At 41.6% G+C, this 17,878-nt stretch overlaps 1 protein-coding gene across 1 annotated transcript in view; it reads left to right on the forward strand.

The window, feature by feature from the left end:
* LOC102240977 (chromosome unknown open reading frame, human C6orf163) overlaps positions 1–14,784 on the forward strand; it is a 17,503-nt gene extending 2,719 nt beyond the window's left edge. Inside the window, exons 2-5 of the mRNA XM_005858202.2 lie at positions 3,315–3,409; positions 3,712–3,819; positions 7,725–7,927; positions 14,283–14,784. Of these exons, the coding sequence (XP_005858264.1) occupies positions 3,315–3,409; positions 3,712–3,819; positions 7,725–7,927; positions 14,283–14,715 (839 nt within the window). The 3' untranslated portion in view covers positions 14,716–14,784. The remainder of the gene's footprint in view (positions 1–3,314; positions 3,410–3,711; positions 3,820–7,724; positions 7,928–14,282) is intronic.
* Positions 14,785–17,878: the final 3,094 nt, after the last annotated feature.

Raw genomic sequence — 17,878 nt, forward strand, 5'->3', positions numbered from 1 at the left:
TCATGAAATTGATCATGTAGCTATCCTGAAGTGAGAGAGGGAAGTTCTTGAGAGAAATGGATCCTGTTACCAGAGGTAGAGAAGAGATGTTGGGCAGACAAACACATGAGTCCGCAATGTCTTATCTGTGCTTATTGCCAAGCTAGGCATGATGAGAGAGAACACTGCAGTGTAGGGTGTGCTTTGTCATTTTAGAAAGTTGATCATCAAGACCTAATCACATGAAAAGTTAATAATTCAACAAATCTTAGATGTGAGGAATGAGTGGAATAAAGAATAAACACTAAGCCCTAGCCGGTTTGGCTCAGTAGAGCGTCAGCCTGTGGACTGAAGGGTCCCAGGTTCGATTCTGGTCAAGGGCATGTACCTTGGTTGTGGGCACATCCCCAGTGGGGGGTGTGCAGGGGGCAGCTGATCGATGTTTCTCTCTCATCAATATTTCTAACTCTCTATCCCTCTCCCTTCCTCTCTGTAAAAAATCAATAAAATATATAAAAATAAAAAAAATAAAAGAATAAACACTAAGAGTTTGGGTTGGAGAGAAAGATCACTGTGTGTGATTTCAGCGCTTATAGGATTCGTCATCACCTCTGATGGGAGGAGAAGATGAAGAGAACCTGTGCCCAGCGCTGTGATCGGGGTGTGGCTCGAGGTCCAGCTATCTGATACTGTGTGGTCCTCTCACCTCTTTAGGCTTTCATTTCCTTGTTTGGGGAGGGAGGGTGTTATTGTGAGAATATTATTATTTGGAAATTAAGTTAGATCATTGATGGAGAAGTTCTAAACTACTACCCCTTAACTCACTCCACAACTGAAGCAGCTAAACCCAAGAAAACCTACACACTGAAGAAAGGCATGTAATGTATTAAGGCATTCTGCTACCACTGTCTGGGTGGAGGTAACACCAACACCCAGATATGAGCAGGGAGAGAGGAGCTGGGTAATCTTGAATACTCACTTGCTACTCTTCTATAGGAGTACAAAATGGGCACCTTTTTGCCACTTTCCTTCTCCAGTTGCCCACCATGTGGACTGACATCACATCGCTGACTCCATCCAGGCCTAACAGTGCTGTGCATTCCCTCCCAGTCAACGAGGAAGCAACTTACCCCTTTCATCAGTATCTTTATTTTTTTTTTTTTAAATCTTTATTGTTCAGATTACATTTGTTCCTCTCCCCCCCCCCCCCACACACCAACTTTATTTTTCTGGTTTGTTTGTTCATTTATTTATTTATTTAATCCTCACCCTGGGATATTTTTAATTGATTTATTTTTATTTTTATTTTAATTTTTATTTTAATCTTTATTGTTCAGCTTACATTTGTTCCTCTTCCCCCCCCCAATAACTCCTCTCCTCCCAGTTCCTGCCCCACCCTCCGCCCTCACTCCCCCCCCACTGTCCTCATCCATAGGTGCACGATTTTTGTCCAGTCTCTTCCTGCATCTCCCATTTCCCTTTCCCCCCCAAGAATAGTCAGTCCATTCCCTTTCTATGTCCCTGATTCATTATAATCACCAGTTCATTCTGTACATCAGATTATTTATTCACTTGGTTCTTAGATTCACTTGTTGATAGATGCATGTTTGTTGTTCACAATTTGTATCTTTACCTTTTTCTTCTTCCTCTTCTTAAAGGATACCTTTCAGCATTTCGTATAATACTGGTTTAGTGGTGATGAACTCCTTTAGCTTTTCCTTATCTGTGAAGCTCTTTATCTGACCTTCAATTCTGAATGATAGCTTTGCTGGATAAAGTAATCTTGGTTGTAGGTTCTTGGTATTCATCACTTTGAATATTTCTTGCCATTCCCTTCTGGCCTGCCAAGTTTCTGTTGAGAAATCAGCTGACAGTCGTATGGGTATTCCCTTGTAGGTAATTGAGTCTCTTTCTCTTGCTGCTTTTAAGATTCTCTCTTTGTCTTTTGCTCTTGGCATTTTAATTATGATGTGTCTTGGTGTGGTCCTCTTTGGATTCCTTTTGTTTGGGGTTCTCTGCGCTTCTTGGACCTGTAAGTCCATTTCTTTCACCAGGTGGGGGAAGTTTTCTGCCATTATTTCTTCAAATAGGTTTTCAATATCTTGCTGTCTCTCATCTTCTGGCACCCCAATTATTCTGATGTTTGTACGCTTGAAGCTGTCCCAGAGGCTCCTTACACTATCTTCGTATTTTCGGATTCTTTTTTCATTTTGCTTTTCCGGTTGGGTGTTTTTTGCTTCTTCGCATTTCAAATCTTTGGCTTGATTCTTGCGCTCCTCTGGTCTGCTATTGGGTGTCTGTATAATATTCTTTATTTCAGTCCGTGTATGCTTAATTTCTAGTTGGTTCTTTATCATAGCATCGAGGGTCTCATTAGTTTTCGTGACTCTCTCCTCAAGTTTATTGACAGCTTCTAGCACATTTTTGCAAGCCCTCAAAATTGCGATTTTTAGCTCTATATCCTCCATTTCTGTCATGTTTTTTTGTCTCCGCATTTTTTATGCTTTCTTGGTGCACCCCCTAGTGGTCTTTGTGCGCAGTCTTGTTCTAGTTGAGCCTTGATTGTTGTAGTTAATACTAGAGGGATTTGACCACCAGGCCGACTGGCTGTGTGAATCAGCTGTGTCTGCCGCGGAAAACTTCTGTCCTCTGGGGAGGTGCTAATCTAGCCTTTGCCTGAGGCTATCCGGCAAATGGCTCTGCGCAGGGCTTGGGCGGGGCGGGCTCAACAGGGCGGGCGGAGGGAGCCGTTATGGTGCCCTCAGTCCTGTTCCCAGAGGCTCTGCTTCTCAGAACCCCCGGAACCGCTGCAAACCTCGGAGGGAAAGCTGCCTTCCAACTGATGCCAGACACTCCCGCTTCTCCCGTTTGGGTCCGAGTCCCCAGCGATTCGCCCGTATCTGGAGCTCAGAGTCTGAGACTCCCCCCTGACCGAAAACGACAACCGCGCTCTCAGCCACCAGCCCGCTTTGCGCGCGCACCTCCGCACCTGAGTTTTTTCCACACTGCGCCTCCTCTGAGCCTCGGTGTGCTGTTATTTTTCCTTCTAGTTGAAGAGTCTCTCCTCAGCCAGCCTTCCTGTGGTTCTGGGTGATGTCCGTTCCGTCTTTTAGTTGTATTTTTGAAGTGGTTGTTTGCAGCAGCAGTCTCCGGTGTTTACCTATGCCGCCATCTTGGTGGAGTCTGTCATCAGTATCTTTAAAGAAAAGATTGACATCTCTTAAAAGGATGTCATATGTATCTCTGAGATGACTCTAATAAAAAATGATCATAGTGAAAAGGGAAGCCAAGAAATGTCCGTGGACACTTGTAATTATTTCTCTTCAAATACACAGATATCGGGGCAGATCTTTTGTATAAAGAAGAACTATTTCAAGAGGCTGTACTCAGAGAACGTGTTGCACTAGCAGAAGCTGATTTGTGGGCTCAGGTAAAAAGTTGCAAATCAAGCTAAGTTAACCTTTCTTTCACTGTTTGGATTTGTTGGAAACAATATAGTCAGGCAGAACTGGTGTTAAATCCTGGCTACCTGTGGGACCTTTGGCAAGTTCCTGAAACTGCAAGGTTACCACTGTTGGGATGTGTGAGGGCATCTGGCCCACGCAGACAGTTTGCTGTGGGAGGTGTGAGATGGGAACAGGGCAAGTAATTAGAGGCCCATGGTGTTTGTTAATTTTCAGTAAACATAAAAAGCTATTATACTAATAAATAAATGGACTCTTTCTTTCAAAGGCTGATGAACGCCAAAAGCAAGCAGTGGAGAAAGCACTTGAAGAAGCAAATGACAAACATAACATCAACATTCAGATTCTGGAAGAGGAACATCAAAAAAAATTACAGGTTTTTATAGTGGCTTGTTGTCTTTTTAAAAGTACTGAAATGACTAAAAGCTCTGGCAAGGGAATAATGCGTAAGATCTAGACGGGTGTCTCTGGAGGTTGGCTGGGAGGTCCCGGACTGTCACAGAAGAGACGCTGAACACTCAGTGGGCGCAGAATCCTACAACCTTTGGGGTCATAAACCCAAACCTTTAGGGGGTTTCCAGGCCCCAAGGAGCCGCCCCTGCCCCCCTGACCTACCACATCTCTTACCACTTGTTCTTTCCCTCCTCTCACTGCCCTTCTGCGGGTCCTCGGACCGGAACACACCGTGCACCTCTCACCTTGGTGCCTGCTGGGTTGTGCTTCCTGCACTCCCTCAGATTTAGTTCAAACATCACTACGCACAGGAAGCTTTGCCCACCAGCTCTGCCCTCCCCCGCTCACTCCCTACCCCCTATATACTGTCCTTGACACCCCGTCCGCTTTCACAGTAGTTGCCACCCGTCACTGTTGTAATTGGATTGTGTGACCACTTGTTAAGTGTCTGATCCCCACTTGACTGCAGCCTCCATGAGGGCACGTCTGTCTCGTTACCATCTAGCCCAGTGACCGGCACCGGGTCTGACTTAGTGCTCAGACAGGGTTAAACGAAGGAAATGGGCTGTTCCCTTTCTTCTCCTGGGCTCTCTGATCCTATCCTTTTACCTAAGTCTGCACTGAGCTGTTTCTCAAGTATTTTCTTCAAGACCAGAGCTCATGCAATAGGAGGTGGGGGAGGGGGTGCAGGTACGGGGAGATACCCTTTCTAGCTTGTTCAAGCACAGGACTGTAGGTAATAAGCAAATGTCCAGCCAGAGGCCCAGGGACTGGTTGTTTAGTTCGGTACCTCAGCTGCAAAGTCTGCTGGAGGAAAAGGGTACAGAACTGTTCTCACATATGGCCAGGAGGGACAGGACAGGACCCAGCACAGATGCGGTGATTCGTGGGCTGAGGCGGGAGGGAAAGTGGCAGAGGTCTGGCTCCAGGTTTGGCCAAAGTTAATAAGAACATAACTGATAAGTTTGGGGCCCGGGGCCTGTTTATTCATTGTTGGGCAGCGGTTCCTTATATCGGATCTGTACTAGGTGAGATCACACAGACTGTCCTTGTCCTCAGAAAACTTGCCAGGAGAGAGGGCCGTCTGCTCCACGGTTCCTAAAGGTGCGGGAGCCCCCCCCTCCCGGCTTGGCTCCAGGGCCAGGGCCCCTGCGGCGTTGGCTGCTGCTGGTCCACTGTCCGACCCCTCTTTTAGTTCAACACGTAGAGCATTTACAGCATGTCTAGGAAGGCCTGCTTCTCAGCTGGCCTGTCCCGTCCGGCCACACTGGTTCTTAAAGTATTGAAATACTTCTCTGTCGGTTGATGACCACCCCTCAGACCCCCTAATACTTCGGACACCCTGGTTGTTCCCCACTAGGCCCTGGATCTCCCCAAATCCTGCAGTTTAAAGGGGCAGCACTTTAACGTGGAAGGGGGCTCTAGGACCCTGCCCCAGTGCGCAGCGAGAGGATACACATTTTGAGTATCTCTCCTGGCATTAGGTTGTGAAGACACAAAGATAAGTTAAATGTGATGTCTGTTCTTCAAGTAAAAGATTGTACTCCATATAGCCTGTGGGTAGAGTTGGTGCACTTAATGTTAAAATATAAGTCCTAAGAAGATTTAAAAGGGAAAAGTTAAAGGCTGACCTTTCTAAAATATTCGTCTAGGAGGGTTTAGGAATTTACATTTACACTGCTGTCTCAGGGGTGTTTTTATATCATGCAGGCGTGATTTGTCTAAGAGGGATGTGTAGGGTTATTCATCTGTCATAGACGTCAGTACTGCTCAGGGGCGTCCATGAACCCCCTGCCTTAGAGCCTACTCACCTGGGAGCCTAACGTGCAGATTCCTGGGCCCCGTGGCCTACAGACTCACTGGCAGTGCTATGAACCAGCAGCCTGTGTGATTCTCACATATTAAAATTTGAGGTTATCAATAAATAGAGCAGAAAACCGAGTTCTTTAGAACGAAATACCATTAAATTCTTATCTGTACAGACCACCAGGTATTGCTCTAATAGGATGTAAAGGATTTGGATAAGTCTCAAATGCTTGCTGTTAAGTAAAACTTGAAGATCTGATCCAATGGAGATAGTATTTTGAAGAGATGTTTATATTCTCTTAGTCAAATACAGTAATATCAAAAAGTAAAAGAGAGTGGGAGCTAAGAGAAAATGAGAAAAGAAAAATTAGAATAGGAATTAACAATGAAGTCGGGTGAATTTAAAACTTAAAAAATGTGCGTATTCCATGAGGTCCTGGAATTGGGCCTTGAGCTTTCCGGCAATCAGTGCCAGGAGGACAATGCCATGAATCCCTACATCCCTGAGGTAGAAAGAAACCAGGCACTCAGAGAGGCCCAGGCATTCCTATGTGTGATCTATAAGAGAGACTGCTGAGAGAGACGTTGTGTGTCTGTCAAACACCTGTACAGTCAATATGATGGATCTCATGAGGCCATGTCTTACAATATGTCAAAATTATAATATCTCTTTAAATGCACTCAAAATGCATTTCAGTAAAGGTAATTTATCAGGGGACTTTCCACTGAATAAGAGCACTGTCAAGCAGTAGTTCCTTGAGTTCTTTTTGTAACTTTAAATATGTATTTTGCATGCTATGCGAAGCAGTAAAATGATTTTGGTTTGACTAAGTTATTACATAAAAGAGGGAATGGGTTTAATTCTCTGAATCCTAATTCAGAACCCAGCCAAAATAAAGGCCTGGGATGTCATTTTCAAATTCTGTGATTCAAGTAGAAATGCATTCTAATAATATTTCATGTAATGCTCAACTACTCAACAATCTCAATTACTAAAAATATTATTTCTGGGGAAACCCAGAAATAATTTAAAATATCCTCTAAGGAGTTAGTGAAGTCCTCCGACTCTAAGATAGACATCAGATTTATTACCCATAGCAGAACCTCTCCATTTCTAATTCAAAGGGTATTTACACTTTCTCAACAATTTGATCTCAGTAGATGTGGTTTGTTTGCTTTTGCAATTCCAAAATAGATTAAATGCCGGGAACTAGAATGGCAAAAAGGAGCTCGCTGACACCAGTTAGAACAGGGAGTACTTAGCCCAATGGCATGTGAAGGACAAGAAAAATTACAATAATGAGATATCAAATCTAAGAAAGCAAAGCAGTCTGGGGTCATTTACAACAGAGACAGGTAGCCCTGTGAACTCATATTGGAAATGACTTAGTGCAGTACCAAGTATTTAGACGAGTGCGATCACTCGCCTTTACTAGCCTGGATCATCGAGGAATGTTCAAGTGTGCTCCCTGTCCTCTTCATGAATAAGGTCAGAGGCGTCCATAGGTCCTTCTACCCCAGAGCAGTGCAAACTTGTTCCTGTCCTTCCACACTAGTGGCAGTGGGATTGGCAGGCAGGTTCCTGCAACTACAGTAATGTTCAGCATTAACCACATGAGATGCTCAGGAGACATAGTTATTATTTCTGCCACTTCCCAGGACTTACTTCCTAAAGGAGAATCATAGTATGTATTTCTAATTGTATATAAAGATAAAAGGACACTGTAGAATATTTATACAATCAAGGAAAAGGATACCTGTATTCAATTATTTTCTCTTTCTGCATATGCCCTTCCAAAGCGGTCTATACAAATATTTATGCTATATAGTTTGCATGATTCTGGTTTTATATAGTGCCATATAACTGAAAGTTTTCCTTATTATACCCACTATTTTTTAAACCATCCGTGTTCTCAGTACCTATTTCATCAGGTTGTTGAACTATGATTCGAATAACTTCTTAGTGTGCATTTTTAAACATCAAAGCTGTAGCCTCTAAACCTAGTTTTACTGTTGTTTAAGGATATAACATCTCAAACCAAGTTAGAGATGCATCAAAACGTAGAAGACGAACTACAGAGAGAAAACTTGGCTGCAGAACAGCGCATGGTCCATAGAATCCAAAGGATCATGATGGAGTGCCACAAGGAGAAGATCGAGGCTGTGGCGAAAGCCAGGGACGAAGAGAGGCAGCTGGCCCAGGAAGCCATCCTGGCCCAGAAAAGGTATTCCAGAGATCACATTTGCAAATTAGCATCTTGTTCTGTCAAAACCAACTTGGAGAAAGGGATAAGACTGAGGCACACAGGTGGATAGTTCCCAGTTACTGTGTGTTTACATTATGGAATATATCACAGAGAGTAATATGCAAAGCATTGTGGAGTGTGTATGCGTGTGTGTGTGTGTGTGTGTGTGTGTGTGTGTGTGTGGTTTAAAAAAATAATAACATGAATACTCACAGACCAACCACCCCTCTGAAGGGGTTGGAAATTGGCAACACTTCCTCTCCTCCCTCTCAAAAGATAACTACTGTCCTAAATATTGTTTTTCATTCTGTATACTTGGTTTTAAGAGGCTGAGGAGAGGAATTGAGAAATATTTTTTTCACAACACATAGAAGTCAATCTTCACATTTTTAAGCCTATAACGTATACTATTATGGATGTGTTCATTTTTTTATCTTATTGCACATTGTAGATGAAACTGACATTATGAAAATATATAGAGCAAATTTGCTAAGTTCCGACTCACTGCTTCCCAACTCTCCCTGTCCTCCAGTCATTTTAAATAATTGGGTCTTTGTCTTTCCATGCCCTGTATTTTAAAAAATATTTTTATTGATTTCAGAGAGGAAGGGAAAAGGAGAGGTAGGTAGAAACATCAATGATGAGAGAGAATCATTGAAAGGTTGCCTCCTGCACGCCTCCTATCGGGGATCAAGCCCACAACCCCAGGCATGTGCTCTGACTGGGAATTGAACCATGACCTCCTGGTTCATAGGTCAATGCTCAGCCGCTGAGCTATGCCTGCCGGGCTTTCCATGCCCTTTCAATGTGTTTGCAGCCTTATAATATATGTGCACAATCACAAATAGTTTTTACGTGAATCAGATAGCATATTTTTTTTAAAAGAATATTTGGTGGAATGAGCTAAAACAAGACAGCAGTAAAGAGCCCTAGTGATTATCAGGACCAAGGAAACCACAGTTTCCACATGTTAAGTGACCTGCCCAAGATCACTTAACTGTAGCAGCAGAACAAGACTGAAACCTCTGTATCTGGCTTCCTAGTCTAGGACTTATCTCTTTTGCTTTGCTCCTTGAGTTAACAAATAGATCCATTTGTACATGATTAACAGGTAAAGTCTTCCTTGTTAGAACAGGGCCAAAGGTAAAATCCTGTAGGATTATTATTCTGCAGGTCAATAGGAATGAGGGCTGCAGCTGTGGCCATTTCTTGCCTCGGTGATAAATCATCGTAGATCATTGTTGAGAGAGATGAGGAAGGTGAAAGAGATTTCAGGAGAAAGTTAGAGAAGGTGGTAACTCCCAAATGAGTGTGGCCCAGTGCAGTGGAAAGTGACGTCCTCTTCGCCCTGTCCCTCCCATCCTGCAGGAGCCTCTGGGCCCACTCCTCACACCGGCAGCTTCTGCTCCTTCCCTCACTCCGTTGCTTTCACCCCCTCCATTTTCGCTGTGAGGTTTGAATGAAAGATTTTCAATGGCCCCCTTTTATTAAATCAGTTGACGAGGATTAGGGAACGTCCATGCCTGTTAAGTATAACCAACTGGAAGGCCCATTTTGTTCATTGATGTGTCCAAATGCCTAGAAGAGAGCCTGGCATGTGGTAGGCATTCTTTAAATATTTGTCAAGCAAAGGTTCAGATATGTTCCAGTCAGCTGAACCCACTCCAGATTCCAGTGTTCTTTAGAGCACTGCAGAAATTAGTATAGACAGAAGATCCACTGTTTAGAATTCTGCCTGTAGACCTTTTAATTTGTCTGTAAACTTTCACTTAAGACGTAAGGGTTCAGAATTCGTACATATTATGACAAACCTGTTAAATGCACAGAAAACTTTTTTGTGGGTTGAGGTGATTCGTTTCTAAACAGATTATCTAGGAGATACTAAAAAAAAAAAAGGGAAAAACAAGAAAGAACCTTTGCTTGGAAAGGTTCTACACAAAGAAGCATAGACATTCCCTACCCCTGGGGAGGAGCGTTGGAGGTCATTGAGTTGAGCTGCCATCCTTCCTGCTGGCTGCCTGCCAGGCGTGGGGAGCCCCCTAAGTGCTTCTGTGATAGGAATGCTATGGCTGGTGGAGGTGGTTGGTTCCAATGCTGAACGCCTCTACCTAAAGTTGGTCCAAAATATGCCGAGTCTGCCCTCAGTGCACGGTGATCCTTCAGATGTTTGAGGAGAGAGATACTGTCCAAGCTTTAGTGTGAACGGAAGGAAAAGCCAAAAAGTATTTGTAAACCAGCTGCTTCAGTCCTTCCTCATATGATATGATTTCCAGGCCCACTTTTAGGGGGAAAAGGTGGATAGATTATATAAATTTAAAAAAAAATTTATATATATGACAAGAACTGACTATTTTCTTATGGTGAGTATTTTGCTTATGCTGAGAATCCTTTTTAAGCATGAATTGTTTAGGCTTTTGTAATACTCTAATTTAGCTGTTTTAAAATGTGGTGTTATTTGGCACACAAAAAAGTATTGAGGGAACGACACCTATATTACCCATTTCACACATTTATTGGTTGCCTGTTGTATACACACCGGGCACCATGCCCAGCAGGGGAGATACAAAGATGAATGGACACTCCAGGCCCTCTGCCTCCCCCTCTCCATGCCCCAAACCCTCCTCCCTCCTGGCTTCCATTCCACAACTTCAAAGAAGTCCTCAGAATTAAAGCCAGACACTTCCTGACCTTAAACCAAAAGGTGTGAATCCCAAAGGGTCAAAAATTCAGGCTCTAGGGCAGGCCGGGAAAGTTGAGAAGGGCATTCCAAAAAATAGAGAGAGACCAGATCCTCGTAGCAAGAACAGATTTTGATAGTAAGTCATTTAAAGTGGGTTATATCATGGAGGGTAGGAGTCGGAGTCGCCTAAGATGCACTTTATTTGAGCAGTTTTACCTGAGATCATCTCTGGTGGAGCCTTCGAGTCAACCTCATAGATGAACACCTCCTCTGTGGGGCCAGGAGAAAGCCAGGCCTGCTGGCCACAGAGCACAGCTTCCTCCTTGGGGATTTGGGGCTGGTTCAAGGAAGCTTCCTCTAGTTCAGCGGTTCTCAACCTGGGGGTCGAACGACCCTTTCACAGGGGTCGCCTAAGACCATCGGAAAACACATATATAATTACATATTGTTTTTGTGATTAATCACTATGCTTTAATTATGTTCAATTTGTAACAATGAAATTGGGGGTTACCACAACATGAGGAACTATATTAAAGGGTCGCGGCATTAGGAAGGTTGAGAACCACTGCTTTAGTTCTTTCTGTCTGAGCCCCAGGGCCTGGTCATCACCTTCACAATCTCCCACCATACTGCAGATTTCATCAAACATCAGACTAAACCCTAAGGCAGCGGTTCTCAACCTGTGGGTCGCGACCCCTTTGGCGGTCAAACGACCCTTTCACAGGGGTCGCCTAAGACCATCCTGCATATCAGATATTTATTTACATTACAATTTATAACAGTAGCAACATTACAGTTATGAAGTAGCAACGAAAATAATTTTATGGTTGGGTCACAACATGAAGAACTGTATTTAAAGGGCCAGAAGGTTGAGAACCACTGCCCTAAGGTGTGGGCAGATGCACACTCCCACCTCTGTCGTGCTGTCCCTTCCATAACAGCGCCTCCGCTCTCCTGTGACCCAGGCTGAGAATCGGGAAGGTGGTTTTGATTCCTCCTCTTTCTGCCTCCACTATCCCCTAGCAGTCATAACTTCTGGCACTTAACGACTGTGTAATATTTCTTGGATTTATCCCTTTCTTTCTTCCTATTTCTTTCTCTCTCTCACCATGCGTTCAGACCCTAACTTTGCACTCTCAGAATATTACAAAATAGTATAAATTGGTCTCTTTATCCTATGTAAGATTCCATTTACCTGATATTGCTAGAATAACAATTCTAAATACTATTATTACAGTATTACCCTTCCCCCTATATAAAATTTATAGTGGCCTCTTACATGATTGAAGCAGGTAATGGTGAAGGGCAGGAACTATCCCACCTTCTCAATTGTGTGACATTGAACAAGAACTAGATCTCTAAGCCTTAATTTTCTCTCCTGCTACTTGGGAATAATAAGAAGTAATGAATAAAAATCATACTAGCTTCAGTGGGTTATTCTTAAAATTAAATGGAATGGAATGCATGTAAAATATATAGCATTGTCCCTGGGACATAGTAAATACTCAGTAAATGTTAATCCTTGTTATTAATGATGGATATAGCCAAGTTGCTGGGAAAAGGAGAAATAGCATAGCAGCTAGAGAAGTTAAGGACAGCTTTTTTTCTACTAAGCCATTTGTCCTTAACCTCTTATCTCAAGACTAGGGAAGTCTGTCAGGTTTGAAAGTCAAGTTTAAAGATCAGAGATAATGAGAACTAATTGCATCTTGGGGGATCAACTTTAGAAGAAAGGGGAGGTGGTTGAAACAATATGAAAATCTTGGAAAGACGGTATTAGTCTAGGAGACAGAGGGGGAGGGTTTTTAGTAACAACCATAAATATTTAAATCCAAATTTATAGGTGTTTTTAAATTTTCAAATCTTTAGAGGTTCTACCAAACTAGGTTAACCAGAGACACCCATTGGAAGTACTTCACAGTGGCTAAGAGCCACTCAGACTGCCTGGGTCTCGGTGCTCATTTTGCCACTTTGACTAATTACGTGAAATTGGGCAAGTTACTTGGTCTCTCTGAGCCTGTTTCCTGATCAGTAAAGTAGGTATAACAATAGGCCCACCTCATGGGGTTGTTTTGAGGAATCATTAACTCAATATATATGCACAGGACGCTCATTAACCTGCCTGGCACATGGTAAGAATTCAGTACAGTAGGCTGCTATAAATTATATCTAATTACATACATTGTAGCTACAGGTCTGTGAATTCATTCAGCAGTAGTTCTCAAAGTGTGGTCCCCAGACCCTTTGGGGGGTCCATGAGGTTAAAGCTACTTTCTTAATAATACTAAGGTGTTATTTATCTTTTTACTCTCATTATCTACAGAATATATAGTGGCATTTTCCAGGGTTTTCTGATGTGTGGTATCACAACAGATTATAACAATATGAAAATCCAGCTTTTTTTCTACTAAGCCAGACAGTAAAGAGTTTTTTAAAAAATGTAAAATTATGTCACTTTTCTTACCAAAAGTTGTTATGATTTGGAAAATATACTTTTCATAAAAGTTATGTTAATATTGAATGGATTTATTAATACTTTATATGAATTTATAAATATTTTTGTCTTACTCTTAATTTCTAATACTGTTAGTGTCACTAGATATAACCCATATAAACAAAAGTTCCTTGGTCATTTGAAGAACAAAAAGAGATTTCGAGACCAAAAGGTTTGAGTCAGCTGTCATAGAGTATTGCTCAGATAAAATAAAAATCAGAGCTCAACCTGACTTGTGAGTACAGTGTTTTCCCTTCTGGCTAAAGGGAGATAGCTGGATTGATGTACAGAAATACTTTCTCGCCCAACCACCAGGGCTCAGTGGTTGAGCATCATCCTGCGAACCAGGAGGTCATGGTTCAATTCAGGGCACATGCCTGGGTTGTGGGCTCGATCCACAGTGTGGGGCGTGCGGGAGGCAGCCAATCAATGATTCTTTCTCATCATTGATGTTTCTATCTCTCCCTCTCCCTTCCTTTCTGAAATTAAAAAAATACATATATTTTTTAAAAAGAGAAATACTTTCTCTAGGAATTTGGAAATTTGACCCAGTTCCTCCTCCTCCTCCTCCTCCTCCTCCTCCTCCTCTTTTGTGTTAACCCTCATCCGTGGGTATTTTTCCCATTGAGTTTTAGAGAGAGTGGAAGGGGGAGAGACAGAGAGAGAGAAACATCAATGTGAGTGAGATACATGGATTGGTTGCCTCCTGCACATGCCCTAACTGGGGCCAGGGATCAAGCCTGCAACCAAGGTACATGCCCTTGACAGGAATCAAACCCATGACCCTTCAGTCTGCAGGCCGATGCTCCAACCATTGAGCCAAACTGGCTAAGGCTGTATCTTCATTTTCAAGCACGCTGCACTCATATTTTTCTGGCCAAGGTGGACTTGGGTTCCTAAAGTTACTGCCAGACACTAGACTGGTGGCTTCTCCTTAGCCCACAGTGGGGAAGTCCATGAACGACCTCCCTACTCTGAAAAACGTTTTTTGATTGTTAACAGCTAATGGAATCCAGAAGCCCATCTCTACCAGCCTGTCTCAGCCTGGTGTCTCACCTAAACAATGCAATAAATTCTCATACAACTATGCTGAAAGACAAAATCTTTCTGTTTTTAGTGGCTAGTCCGTCTAACTTAAAAACCCATATTATCTTTTGTAGGAAGGTCATGGATGAATTTATGAATGCTGGTATTACCGTTGTTAAGGATGAGAGGAAGAGTGTGAGCAAATTGGTAAAGGAAAAAGAACATGAAATGAACATCTACTATTGCATGGCTCAGAGGCAGAAGCAGGAAGAAGTCCAGGAAGTGCTTCAAGAAGCAGAGAAAGCCCATCAGGCCACACTTGGAAATGTGATGAATAAACTGGTTAACACTCAGGACGAGCTGGTGTCGGTAGCACAACAACTGGGAATTATGACAAATTGGAAAGATTTCTTGGAGGAGGAATTACAAGAAACGAGAATGGCATTTCAAAAATACATCAATTTTACATTTCCTAAACTTGCACCCGGACAAGCAGATTTTATTCTTCCAGAAAGAAAGAAAATACCTTCCAATCTTATTATTCCGAGGGAAACAACTCGTAAGTAATCCTCTTCAACTGAGACTTCACTACCAAAGACGTTGTTCCAAAGACTAAATAAATTCACGCAAAAGTCATTTATTGATCCCTGGTTATTGGTACTATTCTGAGCCTTTTGATGGAAAATAAAAATATTCCAAAGCACATTCCAGGCTTCAGTGAGTTCCAAGTCTAATTGAGAGAGAAAAGTGAGAGGGCTCAAAACTGATTACGAGGGGAAGAGTTTTCTTGGAAGAAGTCTAAACAAACTTCTGTATCTGACTTTATTCATGTTTTCATCAGACAAGTAATGATGTTAGTGTTTGTTGCAGATGAAAACAAGTGAAGGGACATGTTTTTAGATCATTCCCATTGTGGAGAGGTGGACTAATTTCCAGTAGAGTACTTGGTGAACTACAATAGCACTGTAGGGGAAAAAGCCATTCCCCTCAAATTCAATAGGATAAAATTTAAATTATGGGAACCCTGTATGAAATAATTCAAAAAGGACTCACTTACATGTGCTAGTTGTGAAAACTATGTCTTTAGAGGACTGACTCCCTGCCTCAGGGATGGGGGAGTCCTCTTGTGTTTACACCCAAACCCAGGATTTCTTTGGAAATGCAGAAAAGCATTAATTACCACAATACTCAGGACCAACATGCATCAACGTCTATTAAATTAAAATGGAAGAAAACACAAGCCATAAAGACTTCTCCCAAAATCTATCCACTCTAATGTAACATCCTTAAATTATTCCTCATTAACCTATATTGGTGGCTTTAAAATTAATAACTTGGAAAACAATTTCCAGTAAGTTGAAAAGTTATATTTTCGAGCAATCCATACTAATTGATTGCCTAGGAGCTGGAAGTGACGTTTATACTAGTATAGTGCTTTGTGTTTTTATGCACATTCTTCTCATAAGAACCTGTGAGAAAGGATAGCGGTTATTGTTATCCCGTTGTTTAAAGATGATAACAATTACTATGTACTAAGGTATTTACATGTGTGAAGGACTTAAAAAACATTAATATTTAATCCTCACAACAACTTGACTTAGGTGGATTTGTTTCCATTGAGCAGTGTGGGCTATTTTAATGGGAAAGCAGCAATTTGTTTAGAGTTGTATAATGGACTACACTCTCCTCCGTGTTTAGCTCTCTGATAGTGCGGGACTACTGCAATCCATACTCATTGATTGCCTAGGAGCTGGAAGTGACGTTTATACTAGTATAGTGCTTTGTGTTTTCATGCACATTCTTCTCATAAGAACCTGTGAGATAGGATAGCGGTTATTGTTATCCCATTGTTTAAAGATGATAACAATTACTACATACTAAGGTATTTACATGTGTGAAGTACTTAAAAAACATTAATATTTAATCCTCACAACAACTTTTGAAGGTAATTATTATTGCCCCCAATTTGTAGGAAAAGAAACCAAGGCTCAGGGAGGTTTAATAACTTGCCTGAGGGCACAGTTAATGACAGAGCCAGAGTTTGAAATATTACAAGGCTCAGGCATGAGCATATGAGTGCCCCAAACTAAAAATAATGTCCAATAGTTGGTAAATAGATAAACAAATTGTGTCATACCCATGCAACAGAATATTACTCAACATTAACAAGTAATATCTTATTGATACAACGATATAAAGAATCTGAAATACATTAAGATACCTTTAAAAATTTATCTTCAAAAGACTGTATGATCCAATTTATATGAAATTTTAGAAAAGGCATAACTCTCATAACAGAAAGAAGGTCAGTGATTGCCAAGAGCCAGGGAGTATGGTGACAAAGGACTCAACTGAGAAGGAGCATGAGGAAACTTTTTGGGATAGTGGAAATTATAATTTTGGTCATGATTACACTGCTGAAGACATATTTTCAAGATGCATCTAATTGTGAAGAAAATTAGTGAATTTTATTATGTATATTAGACTTCTATAAAGCTGACTTTTAAAAAAAATCACAAGTACCCCAGAATGGAAGAAATCCTGCAAATGCTCCTATTCTGGCTTCTCACTTGTACATTACCGCAGCGTAGTGGTCTGCATTAAGGCTTCCTAGGTATAAATCGTGGTCTACCAGCTGGTAACTGGCTGACTTTAGACAAATGGCTTATTAAGGTTTTTTCATATACAAAATGGAGATAATAATTGTACCCAGACCATGGGGTCTTAGAAAAGATTCAGTAGAATACCTGAGTCAAAGAATGTACTCCAAACATTAGTTATTAGTTTTCATCCCTACAAAAATGAGACCACAAGGCATATATGGTTTCTGCATTTCTCATGCAAATCCTACAGCCATTCTAATTTTAAGAATATACCCATTTTGTTTATTTTATTTATTCAGTCTTTTGTGTTTATATATAAATATTAATTATGGCTTATCTACTGCTTATAGATTTAAAGATATATTTAGTCAATGATGAGCAGAACTTTTTTAAATTTTAGCTTTAAAAATTTAATCTTATGAAATGCCTACTGACATGTATTTTAAAATTCTTTTACTCAGTTTCTTTCTTCTTTTTCACCCTGTGGAGTATGTTTATTGATTGTCTGCTAAGAGATGGAAGGAAAGCTACAAGTCAGACCATGTACTTCACCTGAGTGGTTACGTAGATAGCAGTTGTGTGTGAATCTTTAACCACTCAGGTGGAAAGTATGCTTATAAACTGAGAGGGCAGGATCACAACATGCGGTTTGAATTGGAATGACTGCTTGATTATTTCAGGATTATAAGACTTTTCTGTCTAAAAGAAGTTAATAAAAAGAGTATTATGGTAAGTCCCTTATGGTTTTGAACAAACCACTTTAAAATATGCTATAACATGAACTGATAGAAAAAAACGAATAGAGGGATATCAGGATTGCTGGGGCTCAGAGCCTGGAACAACAGCCCAAGGCAGTCACGAAGGTATGACTGTTCCTGCAGCCGGAAGAAAGAATTAGATCAGAAAGAAGTGATGTGGGTCGATTTATTGAGCAGGTGATTTGCTTCCCTGGGTGCTTGTCCTGATGGATTTGAAGAACGAAGCCACGGACAAGAGGTGAGAGGTGAAAAGCACAGAAACTGTATTGCAAGCAGACACTACCTCTAAAACCTAATTCTAAATTCTAAGCCTCAGACTCTGTCCCTCCTGGACGGACAGAGGGGCCCCTGAGAAGGGTGACCGCTGCT

The sequence above is a fragment of the Myotis brandtii genome, unplaced genomic scaffold, assembly GCF_000412655.1.
Source record: "Myotis brandtii unplaced genomic scaffold, ASM41265v1 scaffold1160, whole genome shotgun sequence".
In the NCBI taxonomy this organism is placed as follows: Eukaryota; Metazoa; Chordata; class Mammalia; order Chiroptera; family Vespertilionidae; genus Myotis; species Myotis brandtii.